Here is a 20,730-nt window from a genome sequence, read left to right as displayed (position 1 = left end):
GTTCTCAATTTAACATCTAAGCCAAAATTCAGTTTGTGCAAAATTTATCAAATTACCATAGCATAGTACTCTGTTTGCTTTCAGGATGCTCAACCTTGCCTCAAAAACCCAATCAGAGACTGGAGAGATAGCTCAGCGGTTAAGAACACTGTTCTTCCAAAGGTCATGAGTTCAATTCCCAGCACCCACATGGCAGCTAACAGCAGTCTGTAACTACAAGATCTGATACTCTCACACAGACCTGCATACAGGCAGAACACCAATGCATATAAAATAAAAATACATTATCTATTTTAAAAAAAAAACAATCAATCATCTTGCTTACACATCCCAAGTGCTGGAATTACAGGCATATGCCACCATACCCAACAATATTTTTATTTAAACTAGTAATTCAAAAGAACATAACTAAGTATATCCTATCCCAAAAAAATCTGAATAATAAAAGTCCTTCATTCTAAAATCATATATATTTGGTTTTCCTATATCCAGCTCCTTTCTTCCAAAAAATTAAAAACAATTTGTCCAAAGAAAACCAGGGCAGGATTAACATCAACTATAGGTTTAAAAAAAAAAAATCTACTTTTTTCCAACTAAAAGGGTAAGAACTTAAAACTAACAATTCTAAGCTTAATACCATAAACAAAATTGTGAAGGCTGAAAACTTACTTATTTTATGTATTTAAGGTTTTTAGTGGCAAGTATGTCTGTGAGCCATGTGCATGCCTGGTGTCCATGGAAGTCAGAAGAGAGAGACCCTATATCTGGATGGTTGTGAGTCTCAACTGAGACTGCTAGAACTGAACCTGGGTCCTCTGCAAAAATAGTGCTCTTAACCACGGAGCCAGCTTTCCAACCCTTAAAGACAGGGTCTTCTTGTGTAAGCACAGGCTGGCATCCAACTGGCCATCCAGATGGCTCTGACAGCTTAAATTACAGGTCTGTACCCTACACCCACATAAGACAATCTATGTAATTTTTTTTGGCTGTCTATCAATACTTTTTTCTATTCTAAATCAAAAAGAGTTTGCAGAAAGTCTATTTGATCTACCGTAAAGATCAGAAAATACACATCATTCACAATGTCTTGAGTAAAGCCTATGTCGTAGTTGAGTGAGAATGCCCCCAATCGGCTCCCACATCAGAAAACTTGATCCTGAGTTGGTAGCAGCGACATATGCAGCCTTTCTTGAAGTCAGTGTGGATAGGCTTTCAAGAGGTCAAATTCTCCTGCCACTTCTAGTTTGCTCTCTGCTTTGTGCTTACAGTTCACGATGTGCCTTTCTCAGCATCATCCTCCAGCCACCACGACAACCTGGTGCGTCTACCCTGCCGTAAGACTCTAACCCTCTAGAACCATACACCAAAGTACTTTTCTACAGGTCACTTTGGCCATGGTGTTTTTACCACAATAACAGAAATGTAATTAACACAGCATACCATTTAAAAACATAATGTTCAATGTTTCAATTAAATTTATCTTGTGGTACTTAGCATCAAACTCAGAGCCTTTCACTTACTAAAATAAGCACTGAACTATATAGCTAAATCTCATTAAATTTAAATACTAAAATATAAAATTATTTTAATTCTAGGTAGTTTCTCAATGTTGTTATGTATATTACACAATAAATAAGAATTACTGTATTGTTGCAAAAGACAAAGCAATTCGGGGTTGTGACTCTTAAACACACATTATGTGTAACTTGGAAAAAACCATCTTTACCCATAAAAAAGGGACCATTATAAGTATCACCTTGGGGGGGAGAGGGAGAAAAGAAATGTTTGTTAATTCCAGAGACATCTATCTATGCTTTTGGATTTGACAAACTCTTAGGAAGTACTTTCTGCATCCTTCTGGTTATAGAAGCACTTTCCCTTCAAAAGGTTGTCAAGGCACTTAAGAAAGCAGCACCTCATTGCAAGAGGCTGGGACTGTAACCGCCTCATCTTTTTAGCATTAGTTGTGCAACACGTGGAGGTCATTGTGAAAAAGAACGGGGCCTTCTGTTGACCGCTGACAGCTACAGAAGTTGGCAGTCCTCAGTGTAATCGCATGGGTTTCCTGTGCCCATTTCTCTAGGATTCAGAACACTGCAGTCAATCAGGTAGAACAGCAGACACCCCACCAGTGACAGTGACCATGGCTATTGTTGAGTGAATGTTTAGCCTTGGGAAGTGCTTTAGAGCTGATTCTCAGCACAGCACGGAGCTGCCAACTGCCAGTTGTATACAACCCATGTTTTTTAAGATTTTAACTTATATATTTATGTATGTATGTCTCTCTGTGTGTATATGCCACCTGTATGTAGCGGCCCACAGAGAGCCCCAAAGTGGGTGTCAGACTTCCTGGAGACATTCCCTACAGACATTTATGAGCAGCCATGTTAGTGTTAGAAAATGAACTCAGGTCCTCTGGAAGAACATCAAGTGCTCTTAACCATGAAGCCATCACTCTAGCCACTACAACCCACTTTTTGTCAAATGTCACAATCTGATCAACAAAGAGTTTGTTGACGGGCAGTGGTGGTACACATCTTTAATCTCAGTACTCAGGAGGCAGAGGCAGGTAGATCTCTGTGACTGAAGCCAGGACAATCAGAGCAACGCAGAGACACCCTGTCTCAATAAACTACAATACAATTTCAGCTATGAGGGGGCCACTTTTCCCACTACCCCTTTCTAACTTGCCTCAAACGCCTAGTGACCCCAACTACTCATGTAGTTGTAAGAAGATCAGCTCCACTGACTGCTTTCCAATAGTCACTGTCAACTTCCAATGGCCGACTACTACTCTCCTTATCTTCAAGGCTCCTTTGCAAAAGCCCTTGAACCATTACAATGCACTGTATACTTTGCTAGAAGCTCTTGGACCAAACACACTGTTGATGCTTTTTCAAGTTACCTCTGTGCTTTAAGACTCACTTTGAACTTGAATAAGAAAAAAATCACTCAAATCTGCTTTCTGTCTAACATACTTTTCATAGTGCAAAGTAAGTAACAATTAACAGGCCACTAACCAAGCAAAAAAGAGAAAGTGAAAAATGAGCACTAAAATGAAATGTATAACCATATTTATTATATAAGAACATATTTCATGGACTGGAGAGATGGCTCAGAGGTTAAGAGCACTGGCTGCTCTACCAGAGATCCCAAGTTCAATTCCCAGCAACCACATGGCAGCTCACAACCACCTGTAATGAGATCTGGTGCCCTCTTCTGGTCTGCAGGGACACATGCAGGCAGAATACTGTATACATAATAAATAAATCAATCTTTTTTTTTTTTGAAGCTGAGGATTGAACCCAGGGCCTTGTGCTTGCTAGGCAAGCGCTCTACCACTGAGCTAAATCCCCAACCAAATAAATAAATCTTTAAAAAAAATTTCACTATAAAAAGACAAACTTCAACAATATAAAAACCAACATTACTTCTGCACTAACCTAATATAAAATACAGAGTTCTTATACGTTCTGAAATAATGTACTGCTTCTCTGAATTGTCATCACTGAGCACTACACAAACGAGCATTATTAGCACGTACAATTAGCATGTATGAGGCCCTAGATTCAATCCCCAGCACTATCAAAACTAAAGTAACAAAATGAAACATAGGACAACAATGCAGTCTTCTAAAAAACAGCTCATCTTTACCTGCCACCAAGGAACAAAGAAACTGTGAAATCTCTGTTTTCGTTATAGATAATATAAAGGATACATGAGTAAAAGAGATAGGAAGGAGGACACAAGAGAAAGAAAGAGTAGACACAGAACAGCTAGCCCAAGAAATAAAGTTAGTTTATTCTATAAACAAAAACCAAAATCTCTAAAAAAAGTTAAAAAATATATATTTTAGGTTCATAATTAGGTAGAAACTTGAATAGTAAAATAATTATAAAGAAATTATTATTGCTGGGCAGTGGTGGCGCACGCCTGTAATCCCAACACTCGGGAAGCAGAGGCAGGTGGATCTCTGTGAGTTCGAGGCCAGCCTGGTCTACAGAGCTAGTTAGTCCAAGACAGGCTCCAAAGCTACAGAAAAACCCTGTCTCAGGGGGAAAAAAACAAAACAAAAAAAAAAACAACAATAAAAAAAAAGAAATTATTATCACATCATAGCAACTTCTGTCTCAGTCAGTGAATGATAAAAGGAACATGGTACTTTAAATACGTAGTCACCAAATACCTTTACTGTTTTGTGATTACTCAAAACAAAATTTCAATACTAAAACCTCTTATTCCTAACACCATTAAAAAATAAAAACAAGGGGCTGGAGAGATGGCTGAGAGGTTAAGAGCACTGGCTGTTCTTCCAGAGGTCCTGAGTTCAACTCCAAGCAACCACATGGTGGCTCACAACCATCTGTAATGAGATCTGGCGCCCATAATAAATAAATAAATAATTTATTAAAAAATAAAAACAGCATCTATACTAAGGATAGAACACAGTGCTGATGTGTGAGGCTGTGAGTTTGATGAAGGGTAAACAAACAACTTAATAAAACCTAAGCTGAAGGTAACAGTGTGTAATAAACAAAACTTAAGCACTAATAAGATCAAAATAACAATTGGGGGAAATTTCTTAAATACACTACTTTAAAATATGAAAATGTTGAGAAGAGTATTAAAATGTATGTCCACACTGTATTTCTAAATTTTGGACTTTAAAACTTCAATTATTCAAAAGCAACAATAAAATAATGAATTAATTAGCTTTCTATGAAGGTACAACACTGGAAATATATGAAATTTCAATTATTTTACCTCTGGCCAGGAAAGAATTTCCTTTAGTACGATGATTTATAGAAACATCATTAACTCTAATCATCTTCATAAAGTGAATAAAATAAGTCAGATTCGTCAAACTTCATCTACCTCACAATTTAGGAGTTATGGTATCTATTTTCACATGCTTTAAAACTGTATCCATAGTGAAGTACTCCTAAGGTATTTTTTCCATGTTATCAACAAAGAAATTTGTCATTTTTTTCTTGTGTAATATCTAAATTTTCCTTGGGTAACATGATGATACACATTCCAACTTTATTTCCTCATCTAAAAAAAGTCACCAAGAATGGTGATGCACACCTTTAATCCCAGCAATCAGGAAACAAGGATCTGTAATATAAAGGTCAGCCAATGCTCCACAGTGAAACCCTGTCTCAAAAACAAGTAGTTAATAATGCAACAGGCCAAAGGTTATTATTATACTGACTTTTAAAAGTCTTTTATAAGATACAACACAAAGTTGTTCCACACCTCTATTTCAACAAGAGACATTTACATATAAACCCCTACACACATAAAAGCAAAGACTTAAAAAACACTAGATAAATATTTAAAGCTACTATTATTGTTGCTCAATACTGACAATGGAGTCATTAAAATAAAATTAAGAGAAATATAAAATTGAAAAATACATGAATAGCCTAATGGTTGGTAATGCCTAAGTTCCAAAGAAAATAATAATTTTACTTCAACTTATAAAAAGCAAGTAGAAAAAAACAATCTTAATGAACAGATGAATCAGGGCTAGGCATAAAGTATGCAAATTTAAAAAACAAAAAAGTTTCAATCACAATAATAGCTACCAAGAATTTTAAAAGACTACCCAAAGTAGTTGCTGCAATCAGAGTATGTTGTTACTTGCCTTGTAGTACCACTCCTGAAATTTTTTACAGCAGTCTTCACTGCAGAAGTCTCTGAGAACTCCATCAAGCTCTTTAGTTGCTCCCTTCTTACACAGCTGAGAACAATAGTTGCATGTAACACATCTTAATCCTAATCGTCTTGCAAAATCTTGTTTGTATAGTAGCTTGCAGCCTGAAAAACGTTACATTTTTTTAAAGAACACATAAAAAGACAAATTTTAAACTGAAATAGATCTTACAAGACTAGTTAATGATTAGTTTCACAAAATGCCCAATATAGTCACATTAAAAAGTCCTCTCTCCCTTCTGATTAAAAACTTACATGTGGGCCAGGTGGCGCACACCTTTAATCCCAGCACTCAGGAGGCAGAGTCAGGCAGAGGGTGAGTTCGAGGCCAGCCTGGTCTCCAGAGTGAGATCCAGGACAGGCACCGAAGCTACACGGAGAAGCCCTGTCTTGAAAACCAAACACAAACACCCGCATGTGTCTATTCAGGCACGTGGAGGCCAGCGCTTGGTGCCAGTTGTCCTCAGTCTGCTCTCCACCTCATTTTTAACACAGCCTCTCACTGAACCTAAAAGTTAGACTGCCTAGCCAGCAAGCCCCAAAATATCCTCTGCCTCTGCCTCTGCCTGATTTTTACATGGATGATAGGGACCCAACTCAGGTATTCAGGCTTCGAGTTTACACATCAAGCTCCTCACTAATGGGACGTTTTCCACAGGCCCTAGGAAATGCTATCTCCTCTATGATAACACCAACCTCTAAAATGGGAACAGAACGTGGGTTATCATTAGAAAACGTATCTACCACAAGGGTTCAGACAATAACATCTGGTGATGCTTCAGAACTATTTTCTTTGCTCTATTTAAATAAAATCACAAGGAATCAGCAAGTGAGTGCATTAGAAAAATATACACAAACAACTAAATTTACAGAGTCTTTTTTTTTCAAGACAGGGTTTCACTATGTAGCCTTAGCTATCCTTGATCACACTGTAGATCAGGCTGGCCTCGAACTCACAGAGATCCACCTGCCTCTACCTCCCAGGTGCTGGGATTAAGGTGCGCCATCACAACTGCTCAGCAGACATATTCTTTAGAAGGCATTACTCAAGTTTTCTAGATCCTTCCTAATAGCCTATTTTCATATAGAATTCTTCAAGGAAATAGAACTCATTTACTGACTTGTCTGGGGAAAATACTATCTACTCCTTTAATGAAATACCTCTATCTACTGCATAAATGTGTTAAGTATTTTCACATATGTAATTTATTACCTATACTACCTCTGAAGTTAAATAGGCCTCTATATTGTTACTCATGCTATTTCATGTTAAGTAGAATAATCTACTAGTATCTACAGAAGCGCTGTCCTATCTACCCCTTAATAAGAAGCTCAAATTATAATTCTACCATATACAATGTTCTCATCAACCTAAGTATTTTAAATGTCTTGTCCTATCTACACATCTTCTCCTTTTGGGAGCTGGATGACATCATTCTCCTGAGCTATGAGGAATGGCTTTGAACTTTCAATACTCCTTCCTCAAACTCCTGAGTGTTAAGACTGTAGGCAACTGCTACCATACCTAACTGTACAGTTTTTAAAAATATAGTTTTGCAAATTACTGTGTACCATTCTATAATTAATTACTGTGAACTATATCTTATTATTAAAGTTACATTTATTTTTATAAGTAAATGTGTTTGTGGCCTCAGCATGTTATAGCATACACATTGCAGTCAGGACAACTTGAAAGAGTCAGTTCTTTCTTTCCATTATGTGGGGACTGGAAATCAAACTGAGGGCCCTAGGCCTAGCACCTCAGTAAGAACACTGAGACAACATCAGTCCTTGAACTATTTTAAAATATTTTGTAATATGTATCTTTTTAGTTTTTGTTGTAGTTGTTCTTATTGGGTGTGTTTTGGTTTTTTGAAAAGGTCTCTATGTAGCCTTGGCTGTCTTGGAACTCAATGTGTAGATCAGGCTGTCCTGGAACTCATAGGTATCCATCTATCTGCCTTTGCCTCTTAGTGCTGGGATTAAAGGTATATGCCACCACATATCTGGCTTTTTTGAATTTAACTAGATTTGAATGGTGATAACACTAGGTATTTTGTTATTTATAAGTTCCAAGAGAAAACTAGGTTGAGTAACAGAGGGTTAAAAAAGTCATTTAGCCGGGCGGTGGTGGCGCAAGCCTTTAATCCCAGCACTCGAGAGGCAGAGACAGGCTAAGGTAAACCCTATCTCGCAAAAAACCAAAAAAAAATAAATAAAAAAGTCATTTAATAAAAATAATAATGTAAATAAAAATGTAAAAAATAAAAATTTCATATCCATAACACTTTATTACTCATCTGGAACCTTAAGTCTGTCCCCATGAAAATTATGTTTCTAAGTATCAATTAACTATTTGATGCACTCTTTATTTAGTATAATCCATTTTAGGTTTACTAAAATCTAATTTCTACAAGATCACTAACACATATATTAATTATCAATTATTATGTTCAGACTTAGGCATGAATTAGACTTTTTGCACAAAAATCCAAGTGATAGATTCAATTAACTCAGTATCATCTTAGAATGTGTCATTTCCACTAGAACTTTGCTCTTAGATAATCAAGGTAATAAAGCATCATGGTTCTAGGTGAGATGTACCAATTACAACTAAGTAGAAATGCCTTGCTTTGTTAATACCTTCTAACATACATGTTCTAAGTGCGTATGAGAAGTATGTATGGAGGTAACAGTTGAACAAACTGATACATCTGAATTTGTCATTGACATTGGCATTTAGGATTATTCAACTTTCCTCTTGCCCCCATTTGCTATAGGAATCCACAGAAAAAGTAGAAGCAAGAGACAAAGAATCCTCAGCGGAAAATAATAGGTCAGTGGCACAAGCAAAAGAAAGAAGAGAAGGTGAAAGCCAGCTTAGAACAAAACTGTGACAACTGGGATACTACTAACAAGCACATAGAAGTGAGTTCAGAACTAGAGTATAACCTGATTTCTGCTGAGACCAGCAAAACTTAAGTAAGGAGAAAGGATGTTTGTAAACATTGTAACAGAACCCAATGTGCCCCAGACACCCATACCCTAAATGTACCCTCTATAGTTGTCACTGCATGTAATTCCTCCAACCTATCCATCAGTGACCCTTATCTAAAATGCTTGGGGTCAGAGGAATTTCAGATTTGGGGAAGTTATGAGGTGTTTATTTTGAACAGATGCACTTTATTGACTGAGCTTCCTTAACCTAAAAATCCTAAACCTGAAACTTCTAAAGTATCATGGGTTTCAGATTTTGAGATCAGTGAAGATCAATCTGTCTACTAAAAACATCTGTAGCAAGCTGGTAGAGGAAATGCAACTAACACAAACCATTCTTTGCTCTTGAAAATCAGCTTTCAGGCCACAACATACAAGTTTAAAGATGACATGGTGTAACAATGCTTTCTTTCCTTTCATCCCCAAATTTCTAACAACAAAACAATTCAGCATAAAAGTAAACTTAAGTTTTGTTAAGCCTTATTAAAATAGTGCACCTATTCTGGACATCTATAATTACATAACGATTTTGGCAAAAGGCATTAATTATATATAGTCAAAGTTATGAACAATGAACACTGTGTACACACTTGCCTTCACTACAGAAAGGTCTCTTAACGCCAGAGAAATTTACTGTTTCATGAAGCGTCTTCTCCTCTTGGCAGTATTCGCAATATGTAACTATGCAATGCAACTTCTTATAGTCATCTGAGCAAGTTTTGCTGCAGAACTGATGAACTTTGTTCTAAATGCACAATGGGAACCTTGGTAAGTATGAGAACCATCTCAAGACCAAGTTTAAGAAACAAACAAGCCACTTTTACAGTAAGTTAAATCATTTACCTATTTAATGATCCTTGAAGACACATTTCCTATAGGCCACAGACATCTAAGCTAACCAATTCACTATATATAAACATAGCTCCACTAAATTCAGCATCATTAACTACCCTAAAAGTATTCTATGACTAGTTGAAAAATCACTAACATGAAGTATCAGTCTGGAAATGCTAACTGTATTGGAGAAACAAAAAGGAAATAATGAAACAATACAATGTAAGCTACAGAAATACAAGATACAACATTTTTAGTCAATGCAAGATACTCTTTGTTAAAAACAGGTAGATTCAAATACTTTCCTGACACTCTAATAAAAACATCTATTCTGTCTAAGTTTTCAAGTTAGTGCTGCTATTCTACAGCACTGATGCAAACCTTGAGACTAAGTTAGTTTCCTTAATGAAAAATGGTTAATTACTACTTATCCTGGCTTCAAAGCTACAGCTGTCAGGCCTACTTTTTAAAGAAAGAGCCAGGATTTAAGAAATAAAATTCGAAGAAAAGTAACTTTTCTCCCAAATTATGGCAGCTACAGATTAAGTCTAAGTCAACTTAACACGTATTAGAGATATCTGAAGACTAATGTAAGGAAGTAAAGCAACGCAGCAAACAACTCAGGAAGTTAAAGCGGTCATCAATGGAAAACTGTCGCATTATGAATAAAAAAGTCAAGGAGAAAACATGGCTAAGAAGGACACACAGACACACAGTCACACAGAAACATACAAAGAAAAAGACACACACGAAAAAAAAAAAGGAAAAAAATCGTAACTACTAATTATGGACTGAAAAAAGGCCCTAAACTCATCGTCTCCTGAGGGTCAATAGGACAGTATCTATTAATGGCATCTAACACTGAAGTTATCAATACCCTATCACTATAAAATCTGGGTAGCAATGATTTTCATCTGAAATTATTACATTTCAGTTTATTATAAGACATTTAGGGGTTAGGGATTTAGCTCAGTGGTAGAGCAAGCGCAAGGCTCTAAAAGTTCAGTCCTCAGCTCCAGGAAAAAAAATAATAATAATAATAAGACATTTATTTCATATTGATACTATTTGTGGGCTTGCCCATGGCTTTCTTTCCTCACTCCCTGGTCATTTCTTATTTTTCTCATGTTGGGCATTCAGTATTATTTCTGCTACTAGTTAAGTAGTTGTTAGTTTAAAACTAAGGAGAGGATGCCATCAAGAGTCTCCAAAGATGAGCTGGGGATTTAGCTCAGTGGCAGAGCGCTCGCCTAGCAAGCTCAAGGCCCTGGGTTCAATCCTTAGCTAAAAAAAAAAAAAGAGTCTCCAAAGAATGACTGATTTAACTACACTGGAGACAGCACCAAACAAAATAATAAAAAACAGAATTTTATAGGAACTAAAATAATCGACTTTCTCAGATTTCCAAATAGTTTAGAAACCATGAAGTATAATTCTAGGTATCACTTCTCACCCGAGTGTTACATTTTAAGTGATGTGTGAACAATCACAAAAAGTAATCTTATATCATATATATATATATATATATATATATATATATATATATATATAAAGATATATCTATAACTTTTAAGTATACTTCAGGTTCTACCTCGGACCACCCAATAGCCAAAAGTAAACATTGTTCAGCACAGCAATGAGCAGCCTGGATCAATCTATCCATTACTCTCCTCTCATGGAAATGAACTCACTGTTGAAAAGTGCCAACAGCAAACGATGGAACATGACCAGTGAGTAAGGACACTGAAATGGGTTACGAGTGCCAAGGAGAAAATCAACTAGAAAATCACAGGCCTCTACTCTCTTACTAAAACCTAAGATGTTAAATGACAGCACAGTATGTGACTTAACATACTCTAATTCTACAAATATTGAGCAGTACGGTATTTATAGTTCATAGATGATAATGAGGAGAAAAAGTAAAATAAGACAGATAATCTGGGTGTATAAAGTGACTTTTTATATTCTGTTACAAGCATATTAATTATGCATGTGACTTCATTAAATTACTTCACCTGAAATCTATCCTGTTGATTTCATTTCCACATGAGTATATACACCAACAACAAAAAATTATGAAACTTATATCCACTAAGAAAGGTTTCCAAACAGAAATGCCAGTTATTTTATTCTCATCTTAGCATTAGATAACACATTAGATAACACAAGACTTGCCTCCCATTCCAAGATTTCTGGTTTTGAACAAAAGGAATTTTTACAGTAGTTGCATTTCAATTGAATATCACTGGGTGCTACAAATTGGCCATTTGGAGATGACTGCATGCTTAGAGCCTAAAATAAAGAACAAAATACACTTAGTCTGACATGTATTTTTAGAACTACCTGCAAGTACTATCAAATGTCCACTAGATGCAGAATGCAATAGTTTATTTGCTAATTATTTCTTTAGTAGGTGAAACAATCATTCTTAATTTTCCCTTTAAAATACATTGTGTTAAAAGGGCTGGGATGTAGCTCAGTAGAAAGATGCTTGCTTAGCAAGTTCAAGTCCCTAGCTTCAATGCCCAATACTGCAAAACAAAGTACACTGTAAGCTTTATAAATTGAAATGTTTACCAAGAAGTACCTAAAATAAAATACAAAAAGGAAAAACTACAGCTTAATTACTTCAGCTGAAGAAAATGCTTAACAGTAAGGTTAGGTGTCCAAGTTCTGAACTACAAAATAAAAGCAAGGAAGAGGGATGAGAAGAGAGGCGGGAAGTAGGGGAAGACGGAAAGGAGACAGGTAGTCCTGCACTGATCTCGACTACAATCAAAAATACTGAGTTATGAATTACTTGCCCCACAACATTACTCCCGTAATTCTCACTCTAGGCCCTTAATCAAGGAAAACAGCATGTATTATGTTTTAAAAAGGCAACCAAGCCAAGCAGTGATGGCACACACCTTTCATTCCAGCACTTAAGAGGCAGATGGATCTCTGTGAGTTCAAGGCCAGCCTGGACTACACGAAGAGAGTTCCAGGACAGCCAAGGTTACAAAGAGAAACCCTGTCTCAAGGGGGGGGGGAGTAAAAGGCTAAAAGCTGATATTCTGGTATTCATACAAGGAGTAATTTACAGAATAAGATAGAACATATAAACATACACAGACTTGAATTTTTTTTTCTGATTCTTCGTACGAGACAGTTTCTATATCGTCCTAAATGTCCTTGAATTAGCTATGTAGAGCTGCCTCCTGAGTGCTTAAAGAAGTAAGCAATCACCACGCCCGGCTATTTTCTTTCTGAATTTTAACCTGAGTACACTGTAATTTATCATTCTTTGAAGTATATCCTGCATCACATATAAAGGTTACACATGGCTGGAGAGATGGCTCAGCCATTAAAGGCTAGGCTCACAACCAAAAATAAAGGTTACACATAACCTTGTACAGGTATCAAGTAGCTAATAAACTTATTTAAGAAACAATAGAGGGCCGGGAAGTGGTGGAGCACACCTTTGTTCCCAGCACTCAAGAGGCAGAGGGCAGGCGGGTCTCTGTGAGTTCAAGGCCAGCCTGGTCTACAGCACCAGTTCCATGATAGGCTCCAAAAGCTACACAGAGAAACTCTGTCTCGAAAAACCAAAAAAGAAAGAAAAGAAAAAGAAAGAAGGAAACAATGGAGGGAGAAACAATCGTTTTTAAATACCTCATTGTACAATAAAATTAAAACTTGTGAAAGGAAGGAAGAAGCAAAAAAGACATTTACTATCTGATGACTAAAATGTCACATGCCTTTTGGATTACCTCATCCAGTTTCATCTAGTCAAGCCTAACAGGTCTTTGAGCCACAAACTTGCAAGAGTCATTGGATTTTCTAAGTTCCAAAACTATGAGAAATAGCAAATTTTGCTTATAAGCTATTTTTTATAACAGTTTAAAAAAACAAAAGAGTAGTATTCTATTATATTGCTTTTTATAAAGATGTACTTATTTTTATGTGCACTGGTGGTTTGCCTGCAAGTATGCCTGTGTGAGAATACCAGGTCCCCTGGAACTGGAGGTACAGACAACTGTGAGCAGCCATGTAGGTGCTGGGAACTGAACCATGTCTCCTGGAAGAGCAGCCTGCCTGTGCTCCTAATCGCTGAGCTCTCCAGCCCTCTTATCTTGCTTTTAAAAGTAAAATATCCTAATACAGATATAGAGTTCAAGATATATGATTTGCTTGAGATTAAAATATTGCCTCTTTATCAACTCTGTCTTATTTGTATATAGACTATATAAGGATGGATATTTACATCTTTATCTGTATGTTTCTTAAAAATATTTAATGTACATACACAGCCTCAAACTATAGCCAAGACAAGTTTCAAGGAAATGGAAAAGTAGTTCAGCTGATCCTAATGGCTCAGGCCTGCAATCCTACCACTCAGCAGTTTGAGAAAGGTGCTATGGCTTCCAGTCTAGGCCAACCTGAGCTCTGACGTTACAAAGCAGGGTGGAGAGTGCAGACATGAAGACAATATCTTATCAGTCCAGTCCACCTACCATCAGAAACAATATAGGTAGTTTGATATCTGACAAGGAGCAGGCGACCAGCACTATCCTTCTCTTCACAAATTAGTTATGCCTTTATTTCTAGTTTAAGAAAAACCAACACAATAGAAACATTATGTGCCACTTTAAGAATTTTATCTATCAATGGCCATGACTTCAACTAAGAAAACAGTATTCATTCACTTGACTGAGTCTAAAAATCTCAATTGAAATGGTAGTAACTGTTGTAGTAACTCCTGTAGCACATGGAAAAGACTAGTTTCAGTTTAAATAAATTAACAGCACAGTGCCTAAAACAAAGTAGAACTGTTAGATGAAATAATTTGTGAATCATAGCTTTATGCATTGGCTTGAGCCTTTGAGCAATATCCTGAAATTCTCACATACAATACGTAAACCTACTAGTACTAACTAACACTTGATTCCCTCTAAACTATTCCTTCAGAGTGGTCAACCAAGTTTCAACACTTCCTAAAACATCTGAGATTATTCATACTCCAAGTTTGAAGGACCATATCAGACAACTCTTACCATTTACCAAATCAGAAATGTCTCCCTGAAATAGACATCATATTCATACTGCTATTAAAAAAAATCTAAATCGCCTTTTTACAATGTCCCATTATAAGTTTGAAAACATATATGCTTAATATTTCCAGGCTTAAGACACCTATTTATTTCATTCATTTATCACAGAACACAGCTACACAAACTAACAAGAAAAGCACTATACATCCAACACTAAACTAAACTACACTAAAATTCATTTTCCTTCAAGCTCTGTATCACATCCAAACTGTACAGTTCAACCAGGCCTTCTGTGACTCATGATATAGTTTCCACCCTCCAATCAGGCCTTCAACAAATTAAGTAAAAAGTAGCAGAAAAAATAAAGCATATTACACTAATTGTTTTCTATATGTGTTTTATAGGGGGTGGGGAAAAATAAATAACAAACCTGAAATTTAGCCACACAACTGGAATTGCAAAAGTTATATAGTTTTCCATCAGGCATTGTGGCTTGGTATTGAGGTAAAGAGTTTCGCTTACAAAAATGGCAAATAATTCCCAAACCTAGAAGAAAAAAGATACATACCTGATTTCTTTATAAAGAAAAAGAAGGGTTTCTTAAAATGTTAACTGACTGTTTAAATGGGTCTCTCTATAAATTATTCTATATTTGTACCTTATGGTTTTCAAAATTATTGGCATCTTTAAAATTACTGCCTTGGTTTAGTAAGTGGCTCAGCAATTAAGAACTCTTGCAAAGGACCCAAGTTCAGTTCCCAGCACCTACAAAGCAACTAACCGCCTTTAACACCAGTTCCACATGACCCTTCACCCTCTTCAGACTCTGTGGGCACTGCATGCACCACAGAGGAAAACACCCATAAACATAAAATGAGAATAAACGTTTAATAAAAAACATATTGCCATTAAAAAAACTATTAACTAAAGTATACATAGATACATAATAATGTTTTAGAAAATTATGGGTGTAGAAACAGTTTTAGCTAAAAATTTCAGATACAAATAAAACCACAGTAATTTGCTGGACGGTGGTGGTGCAAGCCTTTAATCCCAGCACTCAGGAGACAGAGGCAGGCGGCTCTCTGTGAGTTCAAGGCCAGCCTGGTCTACAGAGCGAGATCCAGGAAAGGCGCAAAGCTACACAGAGAAACCCTGTCTCGGAAACCAAAAAACAAAACAAAACCAAAAAAACATAGTAATTTTTAAAAATTAAAAAGTATGGGAACCATCAAAATAGTTTTATACTTGCAATAAACAAGTTTGGTATGAGAAAACCAAATACTGTTAAAACAAGGTAAAATTAAGATGTGACTTTTAATAAACAATTACGTCATTAAACCTTCAAATACCTGAAACTTACTTTGTGACTTTGCATATTTTGTCTTGTGACTATTCATGCAAGCAGTTGAACAATATGGCTCCATATATCCATTAGGACCTATGCACTGAGTCATATCAAAAAACCTGCACTGTGCTCGGCAACCAGTACAAGTTGTCAGTTTTCCGTATTTCTAAAATTTGAACATAAAAAGATAATTTAAAAAAAAAATTCAACTAGAACTAATTTCATCATAGCAATTTTTTTTTAAAACAGCAAAAGACAGAGCTCTCTATGGAGCCTAGGCAGGCTTCAAAACTTAGGACCTTCTTCTCTTAGCCCCATAAGATCTGGGATTATATAGACACATGCCATCATACCTGGTTCAAAGCATTTGCTGCCTTTTCAAAGTGATTCTATTACACCCTTTCTAAAAGCAAACTAAATGTGCCATTAACTAAACTAGGTTCTAGCAAACCAATCATCATCTAACTCTCCTTCAAAAAACAATGATTTTGTCTATATTTAGTGGAAAATCTAGGAAAAGCATAGTAGCTTTTCTGTGTGTGTACAATGGTTTTGGTACTATTTTCAAGACTGCATCTCTAAGGAACAAGAATAAAGCAAGTTCTATGTACGGCTACTAAATCTCACTGCCTGGAGGTGGATTTTGAGCCCCGAAGTTTTACTGAGTTGAGGAAATAGATGACGTTCTGGACAACTACAATTTAGAAAACAAAATAATGAAGGGAGCTGCACAAAACCACAGGTATTTCAGAAGAGGGACTCGGGCTAAGAACTAACATGTGCAAGTGTAAGAAGTAGAGATATGGAAGGAGCTGGCAGTAGTCTGCATAGCTCAATCTCAGCATGAAGGAAGCTGAGGCAGGAGGCTAAGCTAAGCTACATAATGTGACCCTGTCCAAAAAGATACAGTAGCAACACCAAAAAAAGGAAGAAAAAACTGCAAAGTGGAGCACAGGAAGAAGAAAAAATATATACACACACACAGCCTTAGTGGCTAAGAAACATTAAAAGCAGGATGTCAATTGTATCAGAGGGGTATTATTAATCTGGGTAAACAATATCAAAAAACAGTATCTGAAAAGAATTTTCTAAGAACACAAGGATACTCTGACAAAAGACAGGTAAATTTTAGTGGAAGTGAAAACTAGATCTCTTGGAGAAATAAAAACATTCGTCATCTGCTATAAATAAGGAGAATAAATTTTAATATACTTATACAATTATGCTAAAATACATTAATGCTTCAAATGGGTGTGATTTTTCATATACATTTGACACCAGGGACCTACATATTATAAGATAACTAATTTCCACAAGTTGTCCTGTAACCTTCATACACCTATCTTGGCATGCACAAGCCCACATACACATATACACATACAAACATGAAATTAAAAAAAAAAAAATTTAGGTTGGAGATTTAGCTCAGTGGTAGAGAGCTTGCCTAGCAAGGCCCTGGGTTCAGTCCTCAGCTCCAAAAAAAAAAAAATTTTTTTTAAATGGGTCTTCAATCTCACCAACATTCCTGCTCACCTCAGACTGCATTAAGAAAGAGTCCTGCATGTGATCTCGAACTTCCTTCAGGAAGCTTGGATGGCTACCTACCTAAAACATTGTAAAAGATTTTGTAAGTATATAAAGAAAAGCTGTTAGACTGAAAAGTAAATAAATAATCTACGAAAGTTGCTTCAGTTATTGACTGGTTCATAATTTCCTTCTAACTTTCAACAGTACATTTTCTGTTCTGTGCTCACTGTTGAAGAGGGGGGAAATGATAAAACATTAACAGAACAATGTGGAAAAGAAAAAACAAGAGTTTTGATTCGTCCCTCCACACCCTGGCAGCATTGAAGACCCAACACCTGTTCTTTAATGCTAGATAAGCATAACAATATTAACACACACACACACACACACACACACACACACACACAAACACACAAATAAAGGAAAAAAGAAAAGTACCCTAGGCTACAAAGTCACAATTTAAGTTAAAAACAGCAATCCTCATCACCAAAAGCAAAGTTAAAACTTTAAAATTAGTAAGGCAATAGATGTCAAAACCCAAATTACCAATGTTAGAATTAGCAGGCAAAGATTTCATAAGTAGCCATCATAAAAATGCTTCAATAATTACAATGTGCCTGAAGAAGAAATAAAGTAGAAGCTCTCAATTTAAAAACAGATATGGAGCCAGGTGTGGCGCTGCACACCTTTAATCCCAGCACTTCAGAGACTAAGGCAGGCAGATCTCTGGAAATTCAGGGCTAGAACCAAGGCTACATAGTAAAACCCTGTCTTAAAGAATCAGATAATTTTAAGACAATAAACAGAAATTGTACTATTTCATATTTTTAGAGCTCTGAAGGGAAGAGACAAAAAGAAGAGTTTTCTAAGAAATAATGCCTGAAGATGCCTCATATCAGGCAGAAGACATAATCTACAGATAGCTGAGTAAACCCTAGATTAACTTTACCCCTGCCCCCCCAAAAAAGACAAGAAACATCAACAACTTAAAATTAAAGACAAGAATACAATTTTGAAATGAGCAACAGAAGCACTTATAGAAGAAACCCAACACCAAGAGACAAAACCTTCACCCTCTACTCTAGAAACACAACTACAACAGCAGCATAGCACATTTATTTCTTTGTTTTTTGAGTCGGGGTCTTACTATGTAGCCTTGGTTCCAGCCTGAATTTCCAGAGATCTGAATGCCTTAGTCTCTGAAGTGCTGGGGTTACAGGTGTGCAGCGTTGGTGGCGCACGGCTTTAATCCCAGCACTCGGGAGACAGAACCAGGCGGATCTCTGTGAGTTCAAGGCCAGCCTGGGCTACAATGCGAGTTCCAGGAAAGGCACAAAGCTACACAGAGAAACCCTGTCTCAAAGAACAAAAAAAAAAAAAGTGTGCAGCACCACTCCTGGCTCCACATCTGTTTTTAAATTAAGAGCTTCTACTTCATTTCTTCTTCAAGCACATTGTAATTATTGAAGCATTTTTATGATGGCTTATAATAGATAAGCTTTAGTTTAGGTGCTTGTTTTCACCTTGATTACTATGATTTGTAAAGTAGTACTTTTAGTCTGTTTTGTTCTGTATATATATATATATATCCACACACACACACACAGCTTATCTATTATGCATATTTTACTTCTAAATGTATTTACAAACTCAAACTAGACACCAAAAATTGGAAATTAATATTAAAGCTGAAATATAAATGTAATCAATCCTTCCCAACCCAAGCTCTAACATCCCCCACAAAAGAAGAAGATTCAAAAGAAGAACTACACTAGCAGCATTTACTATGGTGTGTAAAAATCACACGTTGATTTCACAACAACCTACATATATTCTTAATTCATTTGAGGTAGGCCATCTTCACATAAAAAAAATTATGAACTTAAATGAGATTCCAAGATAAATATGGTTAAATCTCCCTATATTAGAATTACAATGCTTCCAAACTCACCCAAAAGAACACCTGGGGTTTTTTAGCACATAAATTACCTGTTTGTATTCACTGACACAACTCTGACAGCAAAATCTTTTCTGCTGACCATCAATCACCAGAACATTATTTCCAGCACCTTTACTAGGCAAATATTCTCCACACTGTTCACAGCAATTCATTATTAGACCATTGGCCATTCTGTATCTATTAAAGCAGTGGTCACTGCACAGCTTATGAGTCATATTCTTAAAACTAACTTCATGGCGAATCTAAAAGAAAAACAAACAATTTTAAAGAGTGTATCTGTTTTCAAGTAGCTAAAAAGCTGATCGATCCAAAAGCAACAAAAACACCCAAGGAAGCTAAATTTAAGGAAAAAGAAAAATCAAAATACATATACTATGTCTTTAAACTGTTTATATACATAAGAGCATATGCACACATGCAAGGCACTCTTGAAAATGAATGACCACAGTGATTATCACTATAAATTTCTCTAAAGATAGATTAAAAACGACAGAAACACCATGTTTGGATTGTGTTAATATTACATTTCATAAACAGACTTACTATAAATCTTTAGACAACTCCGAAAGAAATGATAAAGTACACTGCACTAGGCAAGGAAGAAAAGCCAGTACTACAAACAATTCAAATAAGGTGTGCATACACAGGTTACTTTAATGTCATACTTAATGTGAATGTATTTTTTGAAAACTCTTTCACTTCTATTTGTCCGTGTTTGTCTTTTTATGTAGTCAGCCTATTTGTATAAATAAACATATTATTATACCAGTAAAAAAAAGAAAAAGTACAGTCATAATACTGGGGCTCTTTTTCTGTGACCGCTTTCAACCTATGAAATAAACAAAGTAATTCCTCCTGAGTCAGCTTTCTTGGAAGACTAGGATTGCATAACAGAATACTCTAAAAAGTTTATATAGCCTCACTTCTAATGACACATGCACCAATAAAAAAGTAGGGAAAAGCTGTCAACATCTGAAATAATCTCACATGAGAGTAAGTGCAAAGTACAGAAGTACAAACCTCAGTCAGTTTGCCACAGATTGTGCATCTCGATTTATTTAGAGTTCCTTTAGCAGGACTCTGCTTGTCTTCATAGAGAGACAGACAAGATGTACTACAAAATTCTTGGAAGGACTCACTTGAATCTACTTGAGCAACAATTGTTCCTTTCATTGTAGTTATATCTCTGAAAAACAAGAGGTATAACTTAAAAGTTTCATTTCAAAAGAAACTAAAAATAAGTTATCACCACAGATTTACTCATGGAAATTAAACACCATTTTTAGATTTCAGGAGATCACTTTTAATATAAA

The 20,730-nt window shown here is 36.0% G+C and overlaps 1 protein-coding gene across 5 annotated transcripts in view; it reads right to left on the bottom strand.

Moving 5' to 3' along the window:
* Positions 1–20,730, bottom strand: part of Zmym2 (zinc finger MYM-type containing 2) — an 80,885-nt gene that overhangs the window by 27,659 nt on the left and 32,496 nt on the right. For 4 of the 5 annotated variants that reach the window (XM_036198679.1, XM_036198680.1, XM_036198678.1 and 1 more), the window contains 8 exons: positions 20,438–20,603; positions 19,447–19,659; positions 17,464–17,535; positions 15,946–16,096; positions 15,013–15,128; positions 11,725–11,841; positions 9,310–9,460; positions 5,651–5,823 (listed from right to left, as the gene is read on the bottom strand). In XM_036198679.1, coding sequence (XP_036054572.1) covers positions 5,651–5,823; positions 9,310–9,460; positions 11,725–11,841; positions 15,013–15,128; positions 15,946–16,096; positions 17,464–17,535; positions 19,447–19,659; positions 20,438–20,603 — 1,159 coding nt within the window. The remainder of the gene's footprint in view (positions 1–5,650; positions 5,824–9,309; positions 9,461–11,724; positions 11,842–15,012; positions 15,129–15,945; positions 16,097–17,463; positions 17,536–19,446; positions 19,660–20,437; positions 20,604–20,730) is intronic. The other variant, XM_036198681.1, reaches the window with a different exon arrangement.

Source organism: Onychomys torridus, chromosome 9 (assembly GCF_903995425.1).
Source record: "Onychomys torridus chromosome 9, mOncTor1.1, whole genome shotgun sequence".
Lineage (NCBI taxonomy): Eukaryota > Metazoa > Chordata > Mammalia > Rodentia > Cricetidae > Onychomys > Onychomys torridus.
Note: the sequence above shows the minus strand (reverse complement) of the source record. Positions and strands in the feature narration are given on the sequence as shown.